General features: G+C 33.1%; 2 protein-coding genes across 5 annotated transcripts in view; both read left to right on the top strand.

Annotated features, from left to right (window-relative positions):
* The window catches only part of RUNDC3B (RUN domain containing 3B), a 155,052-nt gene that overhangs the window by 72,702 nt on the left and 61,191 nt on the right, over nucleotides 1–21,159 (top strand). For all 4 annotated transcript variants that reach the window (XM_040472768.1, XM_040472769.1, XM_040472767.1 and 1 more), the window contains 2 exons: nucleotides 6,953–7,042; nucleotides 9,123–9,203. In XM_040472768.1, coding sequence (XP_040328702.1) covers nucleotides 6,953–7,042; nucleotides 9,123–9,203 — 171 coding nt within the window. The remainder of the gene's footprint in view (nucleotides 1–6,952; nucleotides 7,043–9,122; nucleotides 9,204–21,159) is intronic.
* On the top strand, nucleotides 888–1,505 carry LOC121028951 (small ubiquitin-related modifier 2-like; the record flags this gene model as incomplete). The annotated part of the gene is made up of 2 exons (XM_040473049.1): nucleotides 888–1,019; nucleotides 1,276–1,505. Coding segments are annotated over 2 exons (321 nt in total), but the record flags the coding sequence as incomplete, so codon positions are not given.

Genomic DNA, 21,159 nt, shown 5'->3' with positions numbered 1-21,159 from the left:
CTTCCTGACCTTGGATTAGGAATAATTTCCCGGATATAATAGCAAATACACAAGCCACTAAAGAAAAAGTAGATACATTGGCATAATCAAACTTAAAACCTTTTTGCTTTGAAGAATATCACCAAGAAAGTGAAAAGATGATCCAAAGAATGGGAGGAAATTTTTGCAAAGTTAAATGTCTGATAAGGGACTTCTATCTGAAATATGTATAAAGTACTCTTACAACTTAGTAATAAAAACAAAAACAAAACATTTAAAAATGGGCAAAGAATCTGAATAGGCATTTTTCTAGAGAGGATGTACAAATGACCAATAAACACATGAAAGATGCTCAACATCAATAACAGGGAATTGCAAATCAAAAACACAATGAGATATTACTGCTCATCCACTAGGATGGCTAAAATCAAAAGAACAAATAATAACAAGCATTGGCAAGGAGCTGGAAAAATTGAAATCCTCATACATTGATAGAAGGAAACAAATCATGTAGCCCCTTTGAAAACCAGTCTGGAAGTTTCTCAAAAAGTTAAATATAGATTTACCACATGACCCAGCACATAACTCCTATATATATGGATACATATATGTATGTGTGTGTGTAGCTATCTATAGATACATATATATCTACACATGCATATATGTGTATATGTATTTCCGAGAGAATTGAAAATATGTTCACAAAAAGCATATATATGGACGTTCATTGCAGCATTACTCATAATAACCAAAAAATGGTAACAACCCAAATGTCCTATCAACTGACAAATGAATAAACAAAATACATATTCCATACTGTGGATTGATATTCAGTCATAAAAAAGAAATGAAGTACTTCTTATGCCACTACTGGTACTTGCGTCTGTGCTCATTCAGTGTGGACCTGATACCTCCTTTGTGAAGTGGCAGAGGAGGATACTCTGAAATTCTCCGTGGTCAATGAAAAGCACAAGGAAGGAGTCAAGACTGAGAAAAATGATCATATTAATTTGAAGGTGTTGGGTCAGGATGCTTCTGTGGTGCAGTGTTAAGATTAAGAGGCATAAGGGTGTCTGAGTGGTTCAGTCGGTTAAGCATCCGACTTCAGCTCAGGTCATGATCTTGAGGTTCATGGGTTCGAGCCCCGCATCAGACTCTGTGCTGACAGCTCAGAGCCTGGAGCCCGCTTCAGATTCTGTATCTCCCTCTGTCTGCCCCTCTGCTGTTTGCACTCTGTCTCTCGCATTGTCTCAAAAATAAACAAACATTAAAAAGTAAAAAATAAAAAAAAAAAAGATTAAGAGGCATACAACACTTAGCAAACTAATGAAAGCCTTCTGTCAACCACAGGGTTTGTCTATAAGGCAGATCAGATTCCCATTTGAAAGACAGCCAGCCAGTGAAACAGACATACCCACACAGTTGGAAATAGAGGAGGAAGATAAAACTGATGTGTTCCAGCAGCAGACAGAAGGTGTCTACTAAAGAAGGAACCTGCCACTTTGTTCCAGAACTATGTTCGTACAGACCAAGAATACATTCTGTGTTAAAAACCTCAGTTTGGGGCACCTGGGTGGCTCAGTCGGTTAAGTGTCCGACTTCAGCTCAGGTCATGATCTTGTGGTTCATGGGTTCGAGCCCCGCGTCAGGCTCTGTGCTGACAGCTCAGAGCCTAGATCCTGCTTCGGATTCTGTGTCTCCCTTTCTCACTGCCCCCTCGCTCACACGCTGTCTCTCAAAAATGAGTAAACATGCAAAAAAAAAAAAAAAAAAAGGAAAGGGGTGCCTGGGTGGCTCAGTGAGTTGAGCGTCCGACTTCGGCTCAGGTCGTGATTTCACAGTTCATGAATTCGAGCCCCGCATCAGGCTCTGTGCTGAAAGTTCAGAGCCTGGAGACTGCTTCAAATTCTATGTCTCCCTCTCTCTCTGCTCCCCAGCTCATGCTCTGTCTCTCTCTCCTTCAAAAATAAATAAAAACATTAAAAAAATTTTTTTTTAAATTAAAAAACTCAGTTTGGTTCCACCACATCCTGAGTACTAGTTGATAGTTTATTCTTTCATTTTCCCGTTCCTCATTCCTTTACTCTGCATGCAGTAACTGGTGTGTTCGCACTAGCATATTGCCTTTTTTTTTTGTACTAAATATCCAGTGGTATATTTTGATTGACATCAAATCAAGATGGAATGGGATAAAATAATGACTCTGTGAAAAGAAGCTCATTCTCCATGGTCTTCACAACTTTGAAAGATCAGTATTTCCTGACTTAGCCCTGTATTGTGTGATCTTTATTCTCTATTCATTTTCCTTTCTGTCTTCGTAGAATTTTTAGAATGGCTTTAAATACCACCTGTATGATCATGACACCACATTTAAATCTCTAGCTAGCGAGTTTAGATCAGATTTTTTTCCCCTCTAATCTTCTTTACCTCTTCCTTAACAAGTGGTCTCACAATCTACCTACATGGTTGATCAAGTCAGAATCTAAAATTCGTATTTGATTTCTCTTTCTCCCTCATTTTCTATAATAATTCCTAATTATCAAGTCTTGTCAATCTTCTCTCCAAAATATATCTTGATCTATTTACCTCAATCTCCATGACGGTTACAGTAATAAATACCTTGTTTATCTCTTGTCTACACTCCCTTATTGGTGTCCTAATTGAGCTTCCAGTTTTCCCCCTTCTACTAGCCATTTATCTTCCAGCCAATCTTCTTGAATGTTAAAAGGATTGTGTTAATTCCCACTTAGGTCTAGAATGGTTTCTCTTCAAACATATTTCTTGGAGTCAAATCCTAGTTTTACCACTTTCTATCTGTAGAGTCTTACACAAGTTCTTAATCCCTCCCTGGCATAATATGTGCTGGTAAAGTTAAGGAAGATTATTCATATCAAGCATTTGTAACTGTGCTTGGCACTCAGTAAATGTTCACATTTATTATTAATGTTATATGGCCTGCAGAGCCCTGTGTGATCAGACTTCTCTGGGCATAAGGCTTAACCCTTGAGAATGCCTTTCCTAATAGTGATTTTCTTCAGAGTTGAGTTCTCCTTCAGTTTTTCTCTACTTCAACAACCTATTTATTTGCTTATCCTACTTATCAAGTCTAATTACCTTTTTCTCTTGTTTGTTGCCTGTCCCCTCCCCTAGATGGTAAGCTTCATGGAGAGGGACCATGCTTAGGTCATCCACTATTTAACTTTCATACCTGGCACAGTTCTTGCCACATAGTAGGAACTTATTCTATATTTGTTGATAAAATAATTAATGAATCTCACATTCTTAGCAAGATATTTGGAGATTTACTTTTTAGTCAGGTTTCATTCTGATTCAGTTTGTCTTTGAATGGAATATAACATTTATTTATAATACTATAATCTATTTTGGATGTCATGAGGGAGACTTTTCTAACTTCCTCCCTTAAAATTTCATACATAGAGACTAAACTGGGCAAGGGAGCAAGAATGTGATAATGAAATTTCTTTGGTTTAGAAGAGAAACTTTCTCATACTTTAGTATTGCATTTTCAGTGTGTGTAATAACTTTTGACTCTCAAAAAAGGAAAATTTGAAGCCTGATATTATATAGTATCAGTATGATACTCTGGTGGTTCCTTTGGATGCAATTCAAAGGGTATTTGTTATTGAAGTACCTGAAGGGCCTTCAAATAGTTTTACAGAATGAACACCAAAGAAAGAATTATAGAGATATATTTCAATGAGAGTTAAATTATATATGATAAGAGAAAAAGTACGGTTGTTATTAGGGTGTTATTTTAAATGGTTTTCTGGTTTCTGATATTTTTGTAGTCAACAAATGATTGGAAAGAGTATACCTAATAAAAAGTGGAAGCAGGGCACCTGGGTGGCTCAGTTGGTTAAGCGTCCAACTCTTAATTTAGGCTCACGTCATGATCTCACAGTTCATGAGATCAAGCCCCACATCAGGCTCTGCACTGTCAGTGACGGGCCTGTTCGGAATTCTTTCTCTGCTCCTTCCCCACTTGTTCATTCTCTCTCTCTCTCTTTCTCTCTCAAAATAAACATGGAAAAAAACTTTTACAATGGAAGCTTTTCCTCCAGATACAGTAATATCAGTAGTTGCTCATAATTTTTCTTTGTTTCTAACATGTAACTTCTTTAGGGATACAATCTAATGTATAAAGCTTTAAATTGAAGTTTTAATACATCTTTTTCACCTTGGTACTTTCATTGTTTATAATATATTTTAGCAATTCATTATACTGTTTTGGTTAGGTCCTTCTCATACAATTATTTTCTTTAGAACAAAAAATATTTTCAATAAAAGGGAATTTTTTTAGTGTATACCTTACTATTATTGAATTTAGTCATTTAGGATTTACCCTTGGTTCATTTGTTACATAACTTTGGTTATATAAGCAAACTTTATTAATGCTCTAGTTTTTCTATAAGATAAAATGTAGATGTTTACAGGTTTTTTTGAAGTCTTTGAAAGGGTTGATAACAAGAATCAGATTTCCAGTCAAAATTGATACGTTGATTTGATTAAGAGAAAAAAAATTAATTTTTCCTAACAGCTTCTTCTTTAATACATGGGAGTAATGTCTTTGGTTAAATGATAAAAATACCTTTTTCGGTTCAGATCACTTTAACTCAGTATTTTTTTGAATACTGAATTATTTTTTAAATGTTATCTCAGAAGTGTATTTTATGAAAAATACTTTTTTTCTTAGCTTGCATTAATAGTGAAGATGTTGCGCATACAGTGGACACCTCGTTAAGTAGCACTTCCTCTACCGTTTGTCCTCCCATCCCTTCTGGTTCAGTAAAAACTCATAATAAATGAGGTCTATGCAGCATTCCACTTCAGGTATTGTTTTATTTAAGTGGAATTATTTCACATATAACAAGTGTTTCACTTATATTGGTTTACTTAAAAAATTATTAGTAAAACTTAAGCCAAAGAACTCCTCAAAAGAATATTGTATAAGATCTTTAGACTTTAAGAAATCTCTGAAACTGGTGAGATATGTGTGTGTTTTTGGTATTCTTCAGCAGTCCCTAACACAATGTTGACATTAGGAATAAGCAGAAATAGTTTTGATCTGACTCTTAGAATGTACTTTTAAACATGGTGGACTCAAAATTAAAAAAGAAAAAAAAAGACCTTTTCTTATATAGGGAAATACTAGGAATAATGGGTGACTCCCAGTTATCAAAAACCAGAATTCTTTTTAAGGCATGTGTTCAACAGAATTTGGGCTCTAGAGCCATTGTAATCATAACTCTTTTCGGAGTCAAAATATTTTGTCAACAGCCATTTTAGCTATTGGAACAGTGGCAAAATCTCAGGTATATAAATTTATTTAAATATCTTTACCTTTTTGTGGAAAACCTTAAGTATGTAGAAATTTTTTCCACTTGTTTTGTTAATCTCTGTTAGGCTGGAAGTTTTAGTTTTTCTCTTTTTACATAAATCAATAAAAGCAATTCCCATATTTCCAAGGAAACACAAAACCTCTATTCCAGGCAAGTCTTCCCACATATTTGTTTGTATCTGACAGAAGGTCTCTTATTTTCCTTTGTACTTTTCACTCATTTAAAATTCCTTATGAACTATAATATAGGTTAAATTCTCTTTAAATATTTTTGTTTTATAGGAAGTGATAAGGTTTAAAAGAAAATATATAGAACTTAAAGTAAGAAGAATTATGTTTCTTCCTTGAGCAGTTTATCTGCATGAGCTTGGGCAAATTGTTTTAACCTAATTCTTAACTTTTCTTGATGGAAAATTTGAAACTAATAATAGTTCTTTCCACCTTTGCTTCATGGACTTTTTAAAGAAGTATCAAAGGATATGTTTGTAAAAGTATTTTTTAAACTATGAACTATGCAAAATTGGTGGATTATGAGCTTATTAAATTTTTTTGCAGCCTTAATAAACTCATGACTAAAAAGAGTAAGACAAATTCCGTTTACTAAAATGGAATAATTTAATTTAATAAATAAATAAATTTTATTTAATTTTATTTTATAAATAAAATAAATAAATAAAATTATTTTTATTTAATAAATAAAATTAATTAATTAATTAATTAATTAATTAAATAAAATTTACTAAAATTCCATTACTAAAGTTTCCTTTTAGTTGGTGGGATCTTACAGAGTGGTGTCCACTGTCTGTATCTAATATAAATAGGTAATACAATCAAATGATGCCTGGTTATTGAACATAAACTAGTTTTTGCACAGTATTATTTTTAAAAGTAAATACAATGATCGTACTTATTTGTGGGAAAATGCCATAGACTCGTATCATAATATTTTCTCAAAATACTTATTTTAAATATTTTAAAATAAAATTGTAGTATTTTAAAAACTGACATTAACCAAAACAATAAGCTTTACAAGAATTAAGAGAGGTGGATTCATAATTTATTTTGTCAGAGATAATGAATACTTCCTTTTTCATACGCAAACATCCTGCTAGCTCATTAGTATTGTAGTGTTAAAAGATTAGGATGAATTACTAATGATCACATCTCTCTAGTTCTCCATTTAGTTAATAAATGGACTTTCTTGTACTTACAGAAAAACAATGTGTGTTTGTCTTTTTCTGTATATACAATAATATCTACAGAATTTCAAAATTAGACCAGTAAAAATGTGAATTTTCCACCTTTCAGATTACATTTATATTGCTTCGCTGTTAGGGAAACAGAGTAGGCAGTCTTGGCCAGTTGACAGAGTTACTTTGGAAGTTCTTTTTAAAAGTGGTGGAAATACTTAGAATAATTTTTTGTTGTTGTTCTTATGGCAGCATTTTTTGTTTTTTTTCCTAAATATCTTGAAGAATTGGCTGATCCAAATAGTTTTTATTTTGATAAATAAAATTTAGTTCTTTATACCTTAGTTTGGTTTCTAAATAATTTCTAGAGAGGATACTTCAGTCTGTTTTTAATATTTATATATTTACCCGTTTCATTTTATAGGCGATTTTATGACGATGGAGCAATTGTCTTGGGCGAGGAAGCAAATATGCTTGCTGGCATGCTGCTTGGACTCAATGCCATTGATTTCAGGTACTTAGTCTAAATGCATTCAGGTTTTAAATTATTCTACCTCATACCAGTTTCTACTTAGCTTTTATTCTTGGTTTGCTAATAAGAAGTAAAGCACACAGCTGGATATTGATATTTGATTCATGTCGTTCCCTTTCCAGTAACATCAGCTTTCTAACTGGGTTTGCTCTCAGCAAAGAGACTGTCTCAAAGTTAAGGATTTAACTGACATGTTTGTTCTGTAGTTTGGGCAAATCTTAGACTATATCTCCCCAGCAAAAGATTATGTACCCTTGTAGCCCTGAAGGAAGTTTTTGGATCTTATCTCTCAGTATTTTGCAGCTACTGCTATAAAGTGAAAAGATGCACTGAAAGTAGATGGAAAGCCAGAAAGATTTTCATGATCTCATGTGTTGAAATAAAAAAACTCCTGGCATGATGTGTTTGGTATCTTGTGTTTATATTATGTATCTGGGCCATCAGAAATATTATTAATATTTGCTTCTATCATCAACAAGATGAATTGATTTCAGACTGAGTGTAAGTTCTAAAAAGGTAAATGTAAGTTTTTCATATATTCATGGAAGTATCTTTTTGTATTCTTTAATTGATCTAAGATTTTACATTATGCTAAAAATAAAAAGTTTGCTTATAACAATTCAAACATAAGATTAATGGAAATATTACAATTTTATTGAAAAATATCACTTAAAATCTAAGAGTATCAACAAAATAAGTATAAAACTTAAATGAAAATCTGCTGTTAGATCTTTAATAGAAATATAATGCTGCTCATTTTTAATACAGGTAACTTTTTTTTTTTTTTAGCAAATCACTGAGGGTACCTTTTTTTTTTTTTTAGCAAATCACTTCCTTTTCAAAATATTTTCATTTTCTCAGTATAACTTTCCTCTGTTTAAAATTTAATAAAGTAGTATTAGGTTATTAGCTTAATTGTTTAGAATACAAAAATGATAGATGCCATATGGAGGTTGTCTTTTTGATCCTTCTGAGTGTATTAATTTTTCACCTGTCATCCTGCTGGTTCTGTCTGAATCCTTTACATTTCTGTTTTTTGGTGCAAAAAGAAAACCTGGGATAAGAATGTGAACTCTTGGTTTATTGTAACCCAATGATACTGTATGATCAGCTGAAAGTAAATGTCTTAAAGATACATTAGTAATATTTCTGTAAATGAAGGAAAGCCCTTATAAAGTATTGCCACTTTGGCTCACTCCTTATTCAAGCATGAAAAAGTATGGAGCAATACCAAGATACTCTTGATATTAACATTTATAAATGGAATTTCAATAGGCAGACTTCCCAAAGAAATCAGAACATAGGAGTTCATAGAATAATTTGTTTTTTGAAAGATCCACCTATATCTTGTAAATGTTCTTGTTTATGTTCCTAGTAGATGTACTTTTTTAATAACAGTGACCATAAAACTAAACACTTTTTTTATTATCCTATTGGATACACCATCATACAAAACAAAGATTACTGGATTGGGAGACCAGAGGTCTAGAGTTTTTTTACTGGCTTTATGTGACTCCCAGTATGACTTTGGGCAAGTAGCAACCTTTCCTGTTGCCATGGCCTCAAAAAGGATTGACTGATGATCAAAAGGATTTTTTTTAGCTTTCTTTTTAGGTCTAAGACCCAGGCCCTTTCACTTATTCATAGTTTAAAAAACTGTCATCTTCTAATTAGTTAAATCTTTTAACAATATAGTCAGCAGCATCTAAGAATTTGTATGAAAACATGAACAAGTTTTCATTTGAAAATCCTCTAATGACGTCTTAAAAAATCCAGTGAAGACTAAAATAGTGTCAAATAACGTTTCAACAGATTTCTCAGAAAATTTTTCTTTTGCATGATATATTCAGGTTAGAGTGTACTGTGCAGTCCTTTGTCATTGGTATTGAACGCAGAGTATCTTTATTGAGGTGTTTATTTGTAACAAGTAACATCTAAAATATGAATAAAAAATTTACCTACAATTTGATGAAACAAATGTCTCGAACCAGAGATTGTTTATAATGCTTAAGGTCGATTTAAAGGTTTGATGTATTATGTGACATATTTATTTGTTTCTTAGCTTCTGCCTCAAGGGAGAGGGATTGGATGGAAACTTTCCTGCTGTAATAGACTACACACCATATTTGAAGTTTACCCAGAGGTATATGACGTTTTGAAATATGTTATTGAAATCTTAATTTAGGGGCACCTGGGTGGTTCAGTCAGTGGAACGCCCAACTCTTGATTTCAGCTTAGGTCATGATCCCAGGGTTGTTGGATTGAGCCCCACACTGGCCTCTGTGGTGAGTGTGGAGCCTGCTTAAGATTCTCTCTCTTTCCCTCTACCCCTCTTCCCTACTTGTGTGTGCTCTCTAAAATAAAAAAAAGATAGAGAAAAAATAAATATTAACTTATAGTTTAATGTCTTGTGTAATATGTTCTTCTGATTAAAATTGCTTTTATTTTAGTATCAGAAGTTATTCAAAAATACAGACTCCATTTGCAGACCCCAATGTGTTTAAACTTTTTACATAGTTGTAATTTCAGCGTAGTTTTTAGAAAACATCATGTATTTCTGTTGCTATCATCATTATAATAATAACTTTGATAGCTCTATAATAGTCCATTGAGAGTTCAAAATTATAATTCATCATTCAGATTGTTTTCCATTATAGAGGAAAGGATAATGAATGTTTTTGCAAATCAGTTTTCTTTTTGTTTCTGCTGTGAATTTACAGAGTTATTCAGGCAAATACAATGAAAAATTTTATGGCTCTTAAAGTGTGTCTTTTAAAAGAGTCTGTACCAATTTATCTTAATACTAGTATTGTATGAGAGTTAAGAATTTCCTACAATCTCACCAGCATTGAAAATCAGATGATATCTGTAAATTTTTTGAAGGTGTGATTACATAATTGGCTTCCTGAATAGAATGATTATATACTTTAAAAGTGTTATGATCAAGCTAAAGCTTTAAGGAAAACAGAAAGAGAGTATTATAGGTATGTATGTAATGTACATACACACACACGCACACTGGAAGATGCATTTATTGAGGATCTAATGTAGGAAAGAAACTTTACCAGCTGCCAGGGATACACAGATGTCAACAGTAAGGGCAATTCATGAAATTCTGAAAATAATAATATAGTCCCTGTCACCAGGATAATCATCATCTAGTGAGAGAAGTCCCTATGTGAGAGGTAGGAGTGTGAAGATACTTTAGGTGGTGAAGGAGTAGTAACACAGTCTTATGGTACCAAGATTTCTAACTTGAGTAAGTGGATCACTTGGGGAAAGTGATAATTCTAGTACTTTACATCTAAAAACCAAATAGAGCAAGAATTTTGAACAGGCATAAAATTATACTGTTTTGGGTATATTAGATTTCAGGACATTTTTGAAGACAGTAGTTCAAAAATAATACTAGTAGAAAGAATGCTAGTAATATTGAATGCTTATTGTATATCAGGCATTATTCAAAGTGCTTTCCTTCTATTAACTCATTTAATCCTCAAAAGCTAATTTTATAAATGAGAAAACTGAAACATAGAGAGCTTAAGTAGCTTGTCTAAACACACAGCTAGTTTGTGCAGAGTGGGCCACAGGTCTGGAATTAAAGAGCAAGATGACAGCTGGACATAGGAGTTTGGCCATTGACAAGTAGGTAGAAAGGCTATTTGTAATGATTTAGGAAGTGACTTTAAAATATAAAGATGAATGTGAATACTAATTCTACATACATAAGAGACTATAGTAATTACTCTCCTACATACATAAGAGACTATAGTAATTACTGCAACACTTTTAAAAATACAATAATGGAACTTTCTCAGGTGGTCCCCTCAGAATGAGTTTAATGATAAATGCTCTCTGCCTCCAACTTGCTTAACCACTTTTTGTCCGCATTTTTATGCAACTGTCTTTCTTTGATGCACTAATCCAAACTTGTATGTCTAGCTTCCTCTCCTTCATACGCTGAGGGATTTCTACTATCTTATTATAAAAAGGACACTGAAATGAGAAGGGAAGTACCAATTCCACCTTGTCATAAATAAGTTAGCATTACTGATAATGGAGGTCTTCTTTTTAGAAATATGTAAACAGTCTTGATTATCATAAAGAGCCAATATTGTAAACATTCAGTTGCTTCCACAAAATATACCTATATTAGGCAAATAAAAAAACGTATTAGGTTTCTAATTTTAAGAAACTGTAAAAATATATCCTTAACAAAATTACTGCTTTTAATTTATTTGGTAAGTAATACATTCTGATGGTGGGTCTGAGTCCATCACCACTCACATTTATTTGGTAAGTAATACATATTCATTATACAAAAACTAGAAAATAAAGATAGGTAGAGGAAAACTTAAGTCACTCAAAATCTTACCTTTAAGAAGCAGCTGCTAGAGGCATTAACATTTTGATGGGTAGCTTTCCAGCCTTATCTTTTTCTTTAACATGGAATTATAATGTACATGTAGTACTTCTTTCCCTTAATACTGTATAATGAAGATTCTTGCATGTCATTAACCATCCTTCCACAGCGTCATTTCCCTAAGTGAATAGAATTTCATTATCTTACAGTATTTTTACGTAATTATTGTTGGACCTTTAGGATACATTCAGTTAGTTGTCACTGTCGTATGCACTTTTGCAGTTAATAACCTTGTAACTACATCTTTTATGTAGACCATGATTATTTCTTTAAGTTAAAGTGGAAGTAAAATTTCTGGGATAAATAGCACATGTATTATTAAAGCTTTTGAAATATGCTATCAAATTGCATTCCAAAGAGGCCATGCTAGTTAAGTTTGTATAGGCAATATGTGAGATTGCTTGCTTCCCACCATTGCCAACCAAGTATTAAAAATGTGGCCAGTTGTACAAGTGGAAAATAATATCCTATTGGGTTTTTTCCCTATTGTTTTAATTTGCATTTATTTGCCGGTGAAGCTGAACTTTTAAAAAACGTTTATTAGCTATTAGTCTCTGTAAATGAAGTGTTATCCTTCTGAAGCTAAATATATGGAATATGTTAATAGAAAACATCCTAAAATAGATTTCATATTTAAAACTGGCTTTTAGGTTGTGTATCATTGAGAAAACTCAGGTTTTCTGAGTTACTGCTTGATAAAACTTTAAACATCTTTTAAACATTTTTTCTTAAATAGATTTTAGGCCTGAAAAGTCCAGTAGCTAATGATAGTGTCTTATGATGCCTTCAGTTTTGTACTTCTCAATATAATGTTGCCATCAGCATTCTTATAGCTAAGTCTTCGTACTTAAACATGACTATATCCTTAAAGAGGCAAATTTCTACAAACAAAATTGCTGACTTAAAGAGACTGTTAACTCATGTATGCTGTTAATTGCCCTTCTTAGACATTCTATCCCATACATTCTGCCTCCTGTAGGAATAAAGTAATCATTTTGCTATGGAAGACCAGTTCTTTGACCTGTGTACTACATCCCATCCTGTCTCTTAGGTTAAGGTTTTTGTCCCAGCAGTTGTTCTGTCCTCTTCCATTACTTTTTCCTCTTTTCTTTTTTTTTTAAATTTTTTACTTAATTTTTTATTTATTTTGAGAGATAGAGGGCAAGCAGAGGAGGGACAGAGAGAGGGGAAGACGGAATCCCAAGCAGGCTCTGTGCTGTCAGCGCAAAGCCCAATGTGGGGCTTGAACTCATGAATTGTGAGATCATGACCTGAGCTGAAGTCAAAGAGTTGAATGCTTAACCAACTGAGCCACCCAGATGCCCCTAATTTCCCCTCTTTTCAGTATCTTCCCACACCTCACAGCATACATGCATGTTGTTATTTTCCCCATGTTAAAAATGAAACAGAGGAATTTTCCCCATTGTCACTTCTAGCTACTTCGCAGTCAGTCGCCTCTCCTTTATTATAACACTGTGTTCCCAGGTTTGTTTTGTTCTGCCTCCATTCTCTCTTGAACTATTCAAATTGAGCTTTAATACTTACCCCTGAAAGTGCTCTTGTCAGAGTCAGCTGTGGTGTCTCATTGTCAAATCCAGTGGTTAATCATTTCCTTGTGTGTCTCGACCTTCTTTGAGCACTGTTTGATACCATGCTCTTCCAGTTTTCCTCCGTCCTCACTCCCCTTCCCCATTTCTTCTCATCTCCCCAACCTCTAAGTGTTGGACTGTTTTAGAGATCAGTCCCAAATCATCTTTTCTGTCTGTACTCACTCTCCAGTTTAGTGGCTCTAAATATTATCTTTATGCTACTCTTTCCCAGATGTACACTTCTACCTGGAACATTGCCCTAAACTCTAGACTCATATATCCAGCTGCCAACTTGCCATCTTCGCTTGGATGTGTAGTAAGCACCTCAAATGAGCATGTACAAAATAGAACTCCTATTTCTCTCCGAAACTTTTCTTCCTTTAGCCATTCCCATTCCAAGAATGGTAGTTCTGTCATTCTGGCTGCTTATGCTCAAAACTTTGGTATCATCATTGAACTTTCTCTACCATAATCCACATAGGATCCACCAGCAAATCCTTTGGCACCACCACTATTACCTCCTTAATTCAAACCTGGAAATTTGCGAAAGTCTTCAAGCCTTCACCTCTAACTCCTATAGTTAATTCTCCATAGACAGCTAGACTGATTTTTCTTAAATGAAAGATCATTTCATTCCTCTGCTCATAACTTTTCCAGCAGCTTCTTTCATGTAACTCAAAATAAAAGACAAGGTCCTTATTTGATCTGGCCTCCAGTACCTCTCTGACCTTATCTCCTACTACCTGCCTTCCCACTTACCATGCTTCAGTAACTCTGGCCATTTTGTAATTCCTTGAGCATACCAGACACACTTGTGCATTAGGGCCTTTGTCCTTCCTATCAAATGCAATATCACTCAGATATTTACACGTCTATTTCCCATTTCTTCTCTAAAATCCAGCTTAATACCCTCTTACTGATGAAGCCTTCATTGAACTTCCTACCTAAAATAATATTCCTACCCATGCTATGCCTCTTCCCTCCTTTATTTTCTGCATAGTGACTCTTGCTATCTAACAGGTGGTATATTATTTGTTTATTTCCTCGTACTGGAATGTAAACCCCGAGAAAGCAAGGACTGTTACGTTGACTCACACTTAAATCTCAGTGCTTTAACAGTACTTAGCATAAGAATAGACATGCAGTAAGTAGGTGTTTTGAAAATTAAATGAATATCTTCTAGTTTTTGTCATGCTCATTTACAGGATTAAAAATAGCCCTCTGAAGGAAATGATACTTTAAAATTTCAACAAGATAAATAGTCTGAAGATTTTATGGTCCATTATTTCCTTCTTTTTATATCCTTATTAAAAATAAGTGCTTAATTATTAGAGGTAAAGGAATAAAGGTGAGTGATAAGAATTTTTAGTCTGTTTAACAATTATAAATAATAAAGCATTATATAGGTTTTCGGTAAAGGAAAACTATTTTTCCTTTTATATCATTGCCTCAATAAAAATTTTAAAAATATTTTGCTCTTCAAAATATTGGAATGTTCCTGAAATTCTTAAGTATAATTTTCCCACCAAAAATATTGCAGAACTTCTGTGTCCTTCAGAATAAGAGATACTTATGTGAGTTTCAGCTTTTCATTGTCCATGGCCTAAAATAACTAAGTGTTAGCAAAACATATAGGTCATTCATGACCTGGCATCAATATACCTTCTTAGCCATTCAGCTTTTTTAGACAGCTGTAGTATTATTAGTCATTGAAATGTTGGGAGGCAATGTAAAATTGTTTTAAAATTTTGTAATAGAATACCAGTTTCCCTTACTAGGGCGACCTTGAACAAACTACTTTTCTCTTATTCTTACTGTCTTCCATTGTTGGGTGAATCTGTTAAATAGTAGAGCAGTACCTCATGGAGTTATCATGAGGATTAATGAGGTAATGTATACCTTGGAATCATTGTATGTAAGTATTTATTTTCTTCCTCGTCCTTACAAGAAACTTCCTTATTGCTCTTTGCTTTCTACTTTTTAAATTTAAAAAAATTACTATTTTAATTTCATTGGTAGTCCTATTAATCATTACAATTTTCTATTGTTGATTCAGTTTTGGTAAATTATATTTTATTAAAGTAAAACAAAAAACATGTCATGATGTTCAGAGATTTCTTTAAATATCTTTTAAAATCTCTTTTCATTTCTGTTATGTTACCTTTTGCCTTTTGTGTTCATAGCCTTTTATTTTGGCTTAATTTTGAAATCATTCTTGCCAAAGCATTTTGTCAGTTTTGTAGATTTTTTTTCAATTTTTATTGAGAAATAATTGGTATACATCACTGTAGAAGTTTAAGGAATACAGAATTAAGGTTTGATTTCCATACATTGTGAAATGAATGACTACCACAGTAGGTTCAGCTAACATCCATCTTCTTATATAGATACAATAAAAAGAAAAGAAAAAAAAGGAAAAAAAAACTCTACTTGTAATGACCACTCAGGATTTATTCTGTGAACTTTCTATATTCATACAGCAGTGTTATTTCTTGTTATCATGTTATATATTACATCCTTAGTACTTAGTTATTTTATAACTGGAAGTTTGTACCTTTTGACCACTTTCCTCCAATTCCCTTTCCCTTTCTTCAGTTCTTCCTCCCTCTACCCTCTGTGTCTGGTAACCACAAACCTAATCTCTTTTTCTACAAGTTTGTGTTTTTGTGTGTGTATGTGTTTTCTACATATTAATGAAATCATATAGCATTTGTCTTTCTCAGATTTATTTCACTTACTAGCATAATGCCTTCCTTCAAGGTCCATCCATGGTGTTGCAAATGGCAAGATTTCATATTCTGTTGTATACCTGTACCATGTCTTTTCCATCCATTCATCTACTGATGGATAGATTGTTTCCATATCTCAGCTATTATACATAGTGCTGCTATGAATGTAGGGTGCAGATATCTTTTCAAGATAGTGTTTTGTTTTCTTTGGATATATTCCCAGAAGTGGAATTTCTGGATCATATGGTACTATTTTTAATTTTTTGAGGAGCATCCATACTGTTTTCCATAGTGACTGTATCAAATTTACAATCTCACCAAAAGTGAACAAGGGCTTCCTTTTCTCCCTATCCACACTAGCATTTGTTATCTCTTATCTTTTTGATGATAGCCATTCTAACAGGTGTGAGATGGTATCTCATTGTGGTTTTGATACTCATTTCCCTAATGACTAATGATGTTGACCATCTTTTCATGTACCTGTGACCCTTTCATATATCTTCTTTGGAGAAATGTCTATTCATGTCCTTAGTCCATTTGTAATTGGATTATTTATCTTTTTGTTATGAAGTTCTCTGAGTTCTTTATATATTTTGGGTATTTACTCCTTATCAGATTTATGATTTGCAAATATTATCTCCTATTCAGTAGGTTGTTTTTTAAGTTTGTTGATGATTTTTTTCTACTGTGCAGAAGCCTTTTAATTTGATGTTGGCCCATTTGTTTACTTTTGCTTTTGCTTTTATTTGCCTTTGTTTTTGGCCCCAAATCTGAAAATCATTGTCAAGATTAGTGTCAAGGAGCTTACTTTCTGTGTTTCCTTCTAGAGTCTTACAGTTTCAGATTTTACATTCAAGTCTTTGATCTATTTTGTTGAGTTGATTTTTATGTATGGTATGTGTAAATGGGAGTCCAGCTTTATTATTTCACATGTGGCTGATCAGTTTTTTCAACTCCACTCATTGACCAAACTGTTCTTAACTATTGAATATTTTTGGCTCCTTTGTCATAAATTAATTGACTAAATATGTTTGGGTTTATTTTTGGACTCTATTCTGTTCCATTGATCTGTGTTTATTCCAGTATCATTCTATTTTGATTGCTGTTGATTTGTAATGTATTTTGAAATTAGTAAGTGTGATGCTTCCAGGTCTGTTCTTCTTGCTCCGGACTGCTTTGGCTACTCACTGTGAGTGATTACATAGATTTTCTGATTGTTCTACTTCTATGAAAAAATGCCATTGAATTTTGATAAGGATTGCATTGAATCTTAGGTTGCTTTGGATAGTATGGTCATCTTAACAATATGAATTTTTCCATTTCATGAGCACAGAAAGAATGTCTTGAAATTTATTTGTGCCTTTTTCAGTTTCTTTCATCAGTGTCTTACGGTTTTCATTGTAGAGATCTTTCAGCACTTTGTTACATTTTTTGCAAGGTATTTTATTCTTTTGATGTAAACATAAATGGGATTACCTTCTTATTTTCTCTTTCTGATATTTTGTCATCAGTATGTAGAAACACAGCTTATTTTGTATATTGATTTTGTAGTCTCCATGTTGACTGAATTCATTTATTCTAACAGCTTATTGGTGGCGTCTTGAAGGTTTATATATATATATATATCATGTCATCTGCAAATAGTGACAGTTTTACTTCTTCCTTTCCAATTCAAATGTCTTTTATTTCTTTTTCTTACCTAATTGCTCTGCCTAGGATTTCCAATACTTTGTTGAATAGTAGTGGTGACAGTCGGTATCCTTGTCTTCTTCCTGATGTTAGAAGAAAGGCTTTCATCTTATTACCATTGAGTATGATATTAGCTGTGGGCTGGGTCATATATGGCCTTTATTATGTTGAGATATGTTTCCTCTATACCCAATTTGTTGACAGTTTTTATGATCTTTTCTCTTTCAATACTCAAATTTACTTCTTTTAAGTACATAAGGCCCTTGAATTACTCCTTTAGTTGTACCTTATGTTTGATAAATTATTTTATATTTTAGTTGTTTTAAATTAAATTTCCATTATAATTTTTTTGACCAACGAATATTTGAAGTATAATTTTTAATTTTCAAACATTTTCAGGGCTTTTGTTATAGTTGAGATTAGTGAGTATGGTTCACATAATAATAGTTTCTTGAAATCTGCTGAAAAATGGTCTAGAATTGGTCAGTATTCCAATGATTGGGGCCTATGCTCATTAGATTATGCTTGTTAATGGTTGTTCTGGGAGTATGTATCCTTTCTTATTTTTCTCTGCTTCATCTCTTTCATTGAGATGATGAATTCTTTCACTGTTGTATTTGATTTGTCAGTTTTTTCTTGTCGTACTTAAAATTTTTGCTTTCTAGTTTTGAAGCTGAGTTAAAACATGCGTCTAAGGGAGGCAAACCATAAGAGACTCTTAAATACAGAGAACAAACTGAGGATTGCTGGCGGGGTGTTAGGTAGGGGGATTGGCTAAATGGGAGATGGGCTTTAAGGAGGGCACCTGTTAGGATGAGCACTGGGTGTTATATGTAAGTGATGAGTCACTAAATTCTACTCCTGAAATCATTATTACACTATATGTTAATTGACTGAGATTTAAATAAAGTTAAATTTTTTTTAAAAAAATTACCAAAACTAAAAAAAAAAGATGCATCTAAATTTTGAATTCTTAGGTTTTCCTGAAATAATGAATTTTTTTTATCACTATGTAGTAGCCATAAATATGTAGTAATTTTTTATTCCTTAAAATCCACTTTGTCTGATATAAATAGAGTCCCACCAATTTTTTAGGTATTTTTTTAGTGTATTTTTATCTTTTTTTAAACCATATTTCATCTTAACTGACATGCCTTCCATTGTAAATGCATCCCAGTTCAGAGATATTACTAAGTGAGAAAATGGTTTGACAGCAAGTAAAATGTCATCAGTTGTATGCTGTATCCTGATTTCAGTATGTTAATATATGAAAAAGCGTACAGCAGGAAGGTATGAAATGGAGCACTTCTAGCCTTTCTATATCCTTATTTTTAAGTGTATCTTTTTATTTTTTTTTTAAATTATTTATTTTTTTCAACGTTTATTTATTTTTGGGACAGAGAGAGACAGAGCATGAACGGGGGAGGGGCAGAGAGAGAGGGAGACACAGAATCGGAAACAGGCTCCAGGCTCTGAGCCATCAGCCCAGAGCCCAACACGGGGCTCGAACTCCCGGACCGTGAGATCATGACCTGGCTGAAGTCGGACGCTTAACCGACTGCGCCACCCAGGCGCCCCATTAAGTGTATCTTTTTAAAGTACTATTTAATTAGAAATTTTTTAAAAATTTCCATTGTAGTTGACATGCAGTGTGATATTAGTTTCAGATGGACAGTATAGTGACTTAGAAGCTCCGTATATTGCTCCATGCTCATCAAGATACACTTAACTGGAATTTTTAAAATCTAGTCTAAAGGCTTTGTCTTTCAACTGAGGTGATTAGGACATTTACTAATATATTTAGATTGGTATCTACTGTTTTACTCTTTGTTTTGATTCTGTTTTTTTGAATTTCTTTTTCTACCTTCTCTCTCTTCTTTCTCCCTCTTTTTGTATTGATTTTTTTCCTCTCCCTCCCATTTTATTTCTTTACTAGTTTACAAGTTACATACTACTCTTCTTTTATTGCTACTTCATTAATTTTAATATGCATATTTAAAAGTTAAAGTCTAAAGTTAATACTTTACTATCTCTCCATATAAATGAGGACTTTGTATTGTTTTAACTCCACTCGTTTTGTTTTTAACATATGCTACTACCATCCAGAATCTTAGGTCTCTCATTGATGTTTTTAAAATTCCACAAAGCAGGAATCATTGTTAGTGTTTCATTGCTCTCAATATTTGTTCAGGTTTACCCATAAACTTAAAAATTTCTTTGATCACTGTTTCTTCTTAGATCATTGTCTTTTTCTTGGAGTATGATCATTAGAAGTTCTTTTAGGAAAATTTATTCGTGTAACTCTCAGGTTTTAGTTTTCTGAATATGTGCTTATACTGCCCTCTTTCTGGGAAGATAATTTTGCTGGATATGCTATCCTGGAATAGCAGTTATTTTTTTCTTAGCATTTTGAAAATCTTTAATTATAATTTCTTCATAGCTTCTACTAATTCCCTCTTCAATTCTATCTGCTTGTTTGCTCATCTATTTAATTTTTTAATGTCAAATATAATTTTTTACAAGTTCTATTTGTCTATTTTTCAAAGCTGGAGCTTTATTATCAGCCACTGCTTTATTTTCTCTGGTCCACCAAAAACCTTGGCTATGTTAGGCAAATTTCCTCTGGTGTGTGTTTATTAGTTTGTTTTCTAGGTCACTGACTGAGAGCATCTTCTTGGTAGTTAGGACCTTTCTTTATGGAGGCCTCTGACTCATATTGACAACATACTTGGACCCCAGACTTAGAAGACCAACATATGCAAACACGGATCACGGAGAATGGAATGTATATCTTTCTTTGATACTTATACTGTTTTCCACCATTATATCTGTGTTACCCCATGAAATCATGATTGCTGACCTGGATTTCTTTTGAGTCATATTTTCTGGGTGTGCTTTCCATCTTTTTAAGGTTAGTTGTTCTGTATTCATATGTATCTTATAGACAACTTATTGTTGGTTCTTATTTGTCTTAATAAAATTAAACATTTGGCTTTTGTTATTGAATTTAACCCATTTAAGATTTTATAACTTATTTTGTATGAGGGATTATTCTGCCATCTTATTTTTTGTTTTGAATTTACTGCATTTTCTTAGTTTGCCCCTCAATTTGATAGATCACAGGTTGTTTTAATACTTTGAAGATTATGCAGAATATTTTTATGCTGTTCCTCTTATGTTACTATCATTGCTTATATTTTGAAATGTACTTTTATCTGTTCCTCTTTGAATATAACATCTCCTCATTCTTCTTTCTAAACCAGACATCCATTTGAGCACACTTCTTCATTTAGTTTCTTCTTTTTTTTCCCCACCTTATTCTGTCCTTTTCTACCATAAAGATGTCATTAGAAATTTTAGGTGTGGGTTGTAAATGATGTTTTCTCTGCTCTACTTCTGTTTCTCCTACTTCATCCAATGGAAGATGCCTAGGAATACCTAGTTTTTCTGAACCTTTTATTATTTTTGCCAACACTGAGCTCACCTTGATTACTGCCCTGTTATACTCCCCCCGATGTTAGGCTGGTAGTGCTGTTTGTCTGCCCTACAGTGGATATTGGATAGGCAGTGAACTACCTATGACAGTGGAGAAAAAATAGCTAGAAAGTTCTTCCCAACACATTTGGGGTTTGTGGTTCTCTTCTCTGGAAATCTTTTCTCTCTCAGAAT

This window comes from Herpailurus yagouaroundi, unplaced genomic scaffold, assembly GCF_014898765.1.
Source record: "Herpailurus yagouaroundi ecotype Mexico unplaced genomic scaffold, PumYag 100, whole genome shotgun sequence".
Taxonomy (NCBI): Eukaryota; Metazoa; Chordata; class Mammalia; order Carnivora; family Felidae; genus Herpailurus; species Herpailurus yagouaroundi.
This window is presented reverse-complemented; position numbering and strand designations above follow the sequence as displayed.